At 24.9% G+C, this 8,982-nt stretch overlaps 1 protein-coding gene across 2 annotated transcripts in view; it reads left to right on the top strand.

The window, feature by feature from the left end:
* The window catches only part of LOC113785541 (uncharacterized), a 4,425-nt gene extending 723 nt beyond the window's left edge, over positions 1-3,702 (top strand). Inside the window, exons 2-6 of one of the 2 annotated variants that reach the window (XM_027332225.2) lie at positions 1,238-1,277; positions 1,493-1,611; positions 2,219-2,269; positions 2,949-3,026; positions 3,479-3,702. In XM_027332225.2, the coding sequence (XP_027188026.1) occupies positions 1,265-1,277; positions 1,493-1,611; positions 2,219-2,269; positions 2,949-3,026; positions 3,479-3,529 (312 nt within the window). In that variant the 5' untranslated portion in view covers positions 1,238-1,264 and the 3' untranslated portion in view covers positions 3,530-3,702. Of the gene's footprint in view, positions 1-1,237; positions 1,278-1,492; positions 1,612-2,218; positions 2,270-2,948; positions 3,027-3,475 lie in introns of both variants that reach the window. The other variant, XM_027332224.2, reaches the window with a different exon arrangement.
* Positions 3,703-8,982: the final 5,280 nt, after the last annotated feature.

Genomic DNA, 8,982 nt, shown 5'->3' with positions numbered 1-8,982 from the left:
GCTAAATTACATTCGTGGTCCCTTAACTTAATTTCAGATAACGTTTTAGTCCCTTATCTTTTTTTTTTTCTTCCTGATTTAGTCATTTATTCCTAATAATATCAAATAAAGTATGAAAATATGAGTTTATTTGAAGATTTGCGTTACGGATTTGATGAAATTTGTATTATATTGAAGAATATAATTAATTTTATGAGTTTTGATTGAATTTTTTTTTGAATTTATGTTTAAAAAAGGATAACGTTGTTGAAATTTTAAAACATAAAATATTAAATTGTCATTTAAAATTAAAATACAGGACTAAGTCGGGAAAAAAAAAAAGATAAAGGACTAAAACGTTACCTGAAATTAAGTTAAGGGACCACGAATGTAATTTAGCCTAAATAAAATTAACATAGTCTATTGAAGGATTCATCATATGAAATTATGTGTATATTTTATTTTTATAAAATTGATGTTCTAAAAATACATTTAAAAATAAAATTGAAACAATTGAAATACATTTAAATACATTTTCTTTTAGATGGGTCTTTTCCTAAAAACCTATTTTCCAGTTGTAACAATTGAGTAATGTTTTTGAAAATAAAATTAAAATTTGTGTACTAAAATATATGCTTTTCGGGTTAAGCATTCAACGTAGAACAAAAGGATAAGTAATTATTTACTTAGTTTTTTTTTCTTCATTAAGCAGCATATATATGTATGTCAATAAATAGGGAGTTAGAAATGAATTGCTTTTGTCTGAACTTGTGTTTGAAAGTGTGTCAGCATAGTTATTTGTGAAGTTATGTTCCGTAAAATAGGGCATGGAAGTTAGGTTCTCAATTGTTGTTCTTGATTATTGTTTCATTAAAGCTATTGATTAATAAAATCATGAATTGGTCTCATTGTTTAATGAGTTTGACAATATATTCTCTAGATCTTATTCTAAATTCTTTTCCTCAATGCTAAACTATACGTATTAAAGAGTAACAAAATCTATGCATATTAAATTTATATATAAATAGATAGATATATAGCAAGTTAAGAATGAATTCATGTATGCTATTCTAGTTTTTTTTTTTTTTTATTATTTTTTTTTATTGAAAAAGTAAATCCTTTTTATTCACAAACCACAACTGTTTAATTTTGATAGAAAGTAGTGCTAGTAATTTTAAAATTATTTTCAAATTATCTTAAACAATATTTTCTTTTGAATCTCTTGTCGGTTATTAATTGTTTCTGGTTATTTCTTTAGATCTTCAAGAAAGCAAATTTGACAACAATGAATAACCAAGGTGAGATCACATACATGTTAATTTATGTATAATGTTTTAAATTTACCATCTTATTTAATTAAATTAATTATTTTAAATTATAGTTATAGTTATACTACAAATCTTAATATTAAAAATTTGAGCTATAGTTAAAATATTTATAATACAACAACTATCGTAATTATGAATATAAAACTATGTGATATGTGCACTGATGAACTATATGAGTTTGTTAGGTCGAAGTGAAGGAAGTAATGAGAAGCATGCAAACACACATGATGTTGAAGAACAATCTCCTACAAGGCCAGTGAATTATGCTCCTAATTCAGAACTAAGAGCAACAATAGAAACTCGGGTATACTTACTTTTGTTGTTTTGTTGTTGACATTGGATCTAAACCCTAAAATTAATAGATGTAAAAGTATTTAAAAAATGGCATTGATTTTATATATTGATGAGAGACAACACACTGTTTAAAGACAAGGTAGCTAATGTCAAAGCAATTACATGGTTTGGGTATTTTTTTTTTCCAAAGGCAAAAATATTTATTATCATAAGTGAAACTTACTTGCACAAGAAATGCAAAGCCAAAAAGTACAAACACAACAAAGCTTTTGATAGAACATACACCTAAAAACATCTTTTTATTTTATTTTATTTTATATTTTATTTATTTATTTATTTATTTATAAATTGGTGTTCTAATCCTTTAGTGTGTTTCCAAAGTGATTAAAATATCTTATTTTAATTGGTTAAAGGACTCCTGTGCTCACCATTTTTATTTTTCTTATAAAAAAGAATAATTGTAAGTAAAGTAATATATAATAGTAAAAATGGAATATGAATATGAGAAAATATAATTTATATATTAATTTGTGGTTGAAACTTAAAGTTTTATGATTGGTTAATGGAATAGGTTAAAGACTTTTTTTATATTGATTAATCTTTATGTATAATTACAGGTTCAAATTGCTTTGGAGCGTCAGCGCACCGGTCAACCTCTGACTTTCGAGGTATATCTTTTGTCTATTCACCTATTCTATATGATATAGTTTTTTTATTTGATTTAGTTTTATATAATATCTATGTTATCAAATTTTTGGGTCAATATTCATATTATATATTCGATAAACAACAATTTTAATTTTTAAATATGTACGATGTTGTCACTTTGGTCTTTGACATATTCAAAATCTCTAATTAATTTTAAATAAAATTAACGTCAAAGACTAAACTGACACATTTAGATGAGTTAAGAATTAATTTGAATTTCTGTTTTAAGTTACAGACTAAAAAAAAATGTTATGCACATTTAGAACTAAAATAATGATTTACTCGTTGTATATTTTAAAAAAGACAGGGTTGGTAAAGAGTTCCTACTATTATGGTGTTGATGAAATTTAAATTTGAGAAAACTTAACTGTTAAGGGTAAATTTAACCAAAAAAATGTTCGAGCAAATTAAGAGTTGCCTTTACAATATTTTATATGTTTTATTTTATTGATTTTATAATTGATATGTGAGGAATAAGGGACACAAGTTATTGAATGTACGTACTAAGTGAGTCTTTCTTTCAAGAATTAAGTAATATCTAGTTCATTTCTATTTTATTATCTCTAAATAAATAATATTTAATTTGCTTAGTAATCAACTTCTTAATAAATTATTTGGTATTTGCAAACATGTGTAAAGGATGTCATGGCCCTCGACTACGAAGATGCTTTACGTCATCTTCGACTTCAACAACAAAATCAAAGCCAAAATGATCAGGTATATATTCAATATGCTCTATTTTATAAGTAATAAATTTTTTACATTTTCTCTTGAACAACTCTAATTTTCCTATGTTTTAGTTTGTATACTCTTCTCCCTATTTCTCTTCATTTCTAAAAATATTTTTTTCTTTAATTTTCTATTCACTTTTCTTTATCCTTATTGTAAATTCTTCCTTGAAGGAAACATTGCATTTTCACTTATTTTTTTATATATAAAAAATTATTGGAGTTTCTAGTTTAGTACAAGAATACATGTATATATATGCATACCTAATCAAAAGATAATATGAAAAAACAATAAGATAGTTATTAACCTTTATGTTGAAGTCGTACACTTTATATCAACTTAAACTTTTGATGGTTGTGTTTAAATACAAAATTATTGTTTGAGTAAATTGTTTGGTTTTACTTGAATATTTATTTACAAATAATGATTTGTAACAGCAGAAACAAGAAGAAGACAACAAGAATAACAACAATAGCAACAACAACAATTGAAGATGGAGTGAAGAAGAGATTATGGAGAATATTGTACTTTGGAATTGAGGATAATTGTTCACTATCGACCCATAAAACTTTTCTAGAATACTTTATTGTTTATGGGTGCAATTATATTATCTTTTTTAGTTGGTAATAGTTTACTATTCAAAGCATGGTTATATAACTTGGGTATGAACTATGTCTATTTTATCATGTTTTATGCTTAAATAATTAAAAAAAGACATTTAGTACTATATTGGTGTATCGCAGAAATCGAAAATTATCGATTTCTTCTCTATTTTTTTAGTTTTGTTGTATATGGTTTTAGTGCTATTGCATGTTCTAATAGTAACCCAACAATGATTCTAAGAGGTTTTTTATAGATAAATATTAGTAATTAGTTTATTAGTGTGTAGTGGAAAATGATTTTGAGAGGTTAATTCAACACATGCATGGCACTTTATATTCGCATGCAATTTCTATATTATCATACTCTCTTTCATCGAGATTTTATGCAAAGTTTACGTGTAATATATTGTATGTGTAACATGTTGTTAGCTTCATACTTTATACGACTGATATATACCCTTCGGCTTTTGCATGTTTTTTACTTTTATTATTAAAAATAAATATATTTAATTGTCGATGATATATGACATAATAGAAAATCATTTTTTGTGACCTCTTTTGATTTCGCTCTTGTTTATGTATGATTATAACTATGATCTTATTGTTTTCTATATATAATTACCCTCTAAGTAGAGAGAGTAGTGGGCAATTAAGAGATTTTCTTGGCAACAGTTTAATAATTGGTTGTTTAAGTAAAAACAAATCAAAATTAAGAGAAAGGATAATTTTGATTTCCATTCACCCCTTTTCATTGTGTAACTATTAAATTACAATTTCAACAATTAAATTATTATAGGTACGTCAAATTAGTTTATTAAATTAAGATTAATTATTTGTCTCAATATTTCTTTTTTTATAACATAAACTATAATTCTTTAGGTGATCTAGCTTATTATTCAAACAATAAAAATTCGTCAATTTACAAACAAACACAAACAACAATTCTAAGTTTAATTGTTACTGCCTATTTTTTAATAGTGAAATAATTCCCATATTCAATTTAGTAATGGCCAACCAATGAAAATCATTTAGAATAATAATTAATGAACCAAAATAACAACTTCAATTAAATAAATATTAATAAGGATCCAATACTACATATATAGATTCAAAGGAGGGCATCTACATTCTAATCAAAAGGAGAATTAGTTCATGATGAAGAATGTAGTAACAATGAAGATGAAATTACACATCAGAAAAATAGAATGAATCTTCATTTCTTGTTTTCAAAAGTAAAATCTTCAACTTTCTAGCCTCCAAAACGTGCACAATATGATATCTAATGTCTTCTAAGTCAGCATATTGCTAGCAAGTCCTGGTGCAATTCTCTAGCTAATCTGGGTAGACAGAAGTGACATGAAAAGCATTGGGGCGTATGGTTGAGCGCATTGCTCTGCAATTTTATCCAAATAGTTATCCCTCTTATTTTACTTGCACTTTTCACCATTTGACATTTTGAATTGGTTTTTGGTGTCTTCATGAAAGTTATAGTTACAGATGCTAGATTTCGATTGTAACTAATTTGACTCTATTTGGGAATCTACGACTTCGGATATGACAAAATGCCGCACAACAGTCATGTTGTTTTTTCAGCAAAATTTAGCATTGTGCTAAACCAATAAACCAATACAAAACAATATAAAATTACCAGTTAATCAAGAAAGTGAAATCATAAACAGCTTATTTAATCGAAGAATATTTATGCAAAATAACTCTAAAATAAACATTAAATTGTAAGAAATAAGATAAATAGTTTACTCAAAATACTCTAAAATAATGACTAATGAAAGATATTGCCACAATGGAGGAGGTGAAGAAAAACAATAGGAAAAAATAATAAGAGAATCTTGATAAGAAGGTAGCTTGTTAGATATATCATTCTTGACAAGCTCATTTATTATATATGTTATTATTATTAATAATTATAATTATTTTTATTTAGAAGACATAAAAAATATATAATGGTCACTATTGAGATTAAATATCTAATAAATTTTGTATATGTAATTTTGTTTATGCTTTATATGTTTCATTTTAGTTTGGATATATAATATATATTAATAATAAAATAGTATATTAATATTTTACAAGTAATTATTTGCCATTGCTTCTAATTCTTTAAACATATTTACAAATTTATATAAATTGATATTTTTTTAAGTGACAAAAATATTATCGATCTTGAATCAGTGTGAAGGCACGAGTAGTTTACTAGTTTTTTTTATAGAAAACATTACATTCATTCAAATGTATTGAATGTTCATAAAGAAGTTCAAATGCATTGAAAAAAATATATCGATCCACAAAAGAGTTAAAAGGAAATGTCAAAAACAATGAGTTGAATGGTAAACAAGATAAATGCTGGTACAATTTATAATGTTTTTTTTATGATGGATTTTTTTTCTCTTTTTGATAAAAATGCATTTAAAACTGAACTTTTATAGAGAAATGGAAAAGAAAACATTTGTTTCGGTGGACAGAAAACATTTAATTTAGTGAGTCAAAAAGACATTTAATTATTTTAATACATGTATACGTAACCCTCGATTGAAAAAGCAAAGATAGACAAAATAGCTTAAATAGATATAACTTCAATACTATAAATAATACTACACACAAATAGAGGGAAAAACCATTTTCTAAATTCATATAAAAATGCACACAAAAGAAAATGAATTAATATTTTCCTTTTTTGGCCATTCATACATAGTACAATTTTTTAGGGGGAAAATGAACCCGCATTTTGAAATATTTTATTTGTAACTTTTTGTATCTAATGTTAAATTACAACCTTATCCTAGGGTCTATAAATTAAGACTTATTTTTTAATTTTACACACACACACAAAAAAGAAAATAGGAACGGTGACGGCGCATCTGTGAAGCAAAATACACTAATCTTTTTTATCCTACGTATCTAAGATCGATCAGGTATATTTTTCTTGATCTCTCCACTTTATTTTTATCATCTCATTCAATTTATAAATTTAAATTTCACATCTTTCACTATTGTTCGCAAAATACACTAAAAGTACACAATAAAGGAGAAGAAAAGTGTGTGATTGAGTAACACTAATTCATGTATTTTCATATCTAACAAAGAGTATATATTTCTTGATCTCTTTGCATTGTTTATATTTATGTATTTAATTATTTATACATATATATGAAATATATAAGTAAATGATGGGAGTTTTGAGAGGTCAACTTTTTCTTCTCATTCAAAATCTCAATTCCAAGACCATCGTATAATTAGATCTTTAAATTCAATTTCTCATGCTTCCCTCTAGTTCTTTAAATTCACTTGTATTACACAAAAATGGGAGAAGAAGGAAAAGAAGAGTGAGAGTAACGTTACTCTAAGATTACACTAATTTAATAATATTTTATAAAATAAATATTTTTAAAATTAACTTGTAGATATTGAATTAAAGTTACTATGACATGAATAACATTAACAAATTTTGACATTAATCATTATTTAGTTTTTATGTGAACATGATTCGTCGGAATTAACGACAACGATAATTGTTTATAATAACTATAGATTAATTTAAGATAACTTTCAATTTAATGGTTGATATTAAAAAGTATTAATCTGATATAATGTAATTGAATTAGTGTAATTTTTGGATGTAATTTGACCACATTTATATATATATATATATATATATTAGTTTTATTAAATTGATGTTCTAAGAAATTTCGAATTCCAGTGTTTCGTTTATTCTAATTAAAATGAAATACATATTTTTGTTGCATATACATTTTATTTGAAAAAGATTCACACATTTTTCATTTGTCAAAAAATAGATGGGTCTTTCTCTAAAACCTATTTCCCACTTGTAATCAAAATTTGTGTACTAAACAAGATTTTAAAATGGATAGGTAATTTTTTCTTAGTTTCTTTTTTTTTTTTCCATTAAAAATATGTATTGGTATCATTATAAAGCAACATGTATATGTCAATAAATAGGGAGTTAGAAATGAATTACTTTTGTTTGAACTTGAATTTCAAAGTGAGGCAGCTTAGTTATTTGTGGAATTTATGTTCCAAAAAATAAGGCATGAAACTTATATGGGATGATAAATTTTCAACCTGTTTGGGAGAAAAGATGATATTCCTTCAAAAATGTAATTATCATAAATTTTTAAATGTATTCTTAAAGAAAACAGTTTTATTTTATTGAAGACGCAAATAAAAGCACATTAAAATGAATAAGAAATAATCTTCCATCTTCTTGCCAAATTGATGTTATACTTGCAAAAGAAAAACTCTATGCTTGATATATGTGGTAATGAGGACATTACACAAGATTGGCCTTGTTTCCAGCACTGTTCTTCATTGCTATATATTTGTATTCTCTACAAAATTTGTAAATATATTTGTATTCTCTACAAAATTATGAATTTTAAGTTTAATCTTAAAAAAAAAAAATCACTTTTAGTCCCTATATAGATTTTATAGAGATTAAAAATATCAAATTTTTATAATATTTATTTTTTAAAATAGAGACTAAAAGTGAACAAATTTTTATTAGAGACTACAAAGTTGAGAATTATTTTATAGACACTAGAAATAAAATTTTATAGAAAATAAAAACGTATTTATTTGTTTTAAGATGTAGATTAATAAAATCCTGGATTGGTCTCATTGTCATTGATGAGGAATTGTAATGAGTTTGACCACATATTCTCTATATTTTTTTTTAATTCTTTTCGTCCAAACTAAACCATACATTTTGTTTTAATGTCAAAATATTTTCATAATATAAATAGATAGATAGTTAAGAATGAATTCATTTATGTCGTACCACACAACTGTTAAAATGATCATAAATAGTTTTTTTTATCCTCATTTGCTACAATTTTTGGATTCACCGAGTGTTTTGATTTATTTCTTTAGATCTTCAAGAAATCAAATTTGACAACAATGAATAACCAAGGTGAGACTATCCTACATATTAATTTCTCCATATATATATATTTTATATTTACCATCTTTCTATTTTGTGATATGTAAATAGATTATGGTTCCAATTAAATTGTAGTTATGATTACACTACAAACTCTAATATTAAAAGTATGAGCCAAATACAATCACAATTGCAATTATGATATATTATTGCAGATATGCATGAAATGTTTAACTATATGATATGTCCTTAATTAGGTCAAAATGAAGGAACTAGTAACAACCATGCAAACACACAAGATGTTGAACAACAATCCTCTCCTGCTGGACCAACAATTTATGTTCCAAATCCAGAACTAAAGGCAGTCATAGAAACTCGGGTACACTTGTAATTATTAATATTTACCTTTATTATTGACATGCATTTC

The sequence above is a fragment of the Cicer arietinum genome, chromosome 2, assembly GCF_000331145.2.
Source record: "Cicer arietinum cultivar CDC Frontier isolate Library 1 chromosome 2, Cicar.CDCFrontier_v2.0, whole genome shotgun sequence".
NCBI lineage: Eukaryota > Viridiplantae > Streptophyta > Magnoliopsida > Fabales > Fabaceae > Cicer > Cicer arietinum.
This window is presented reverse-complemented; position numbering and strand designations above follow the sequence as displayed.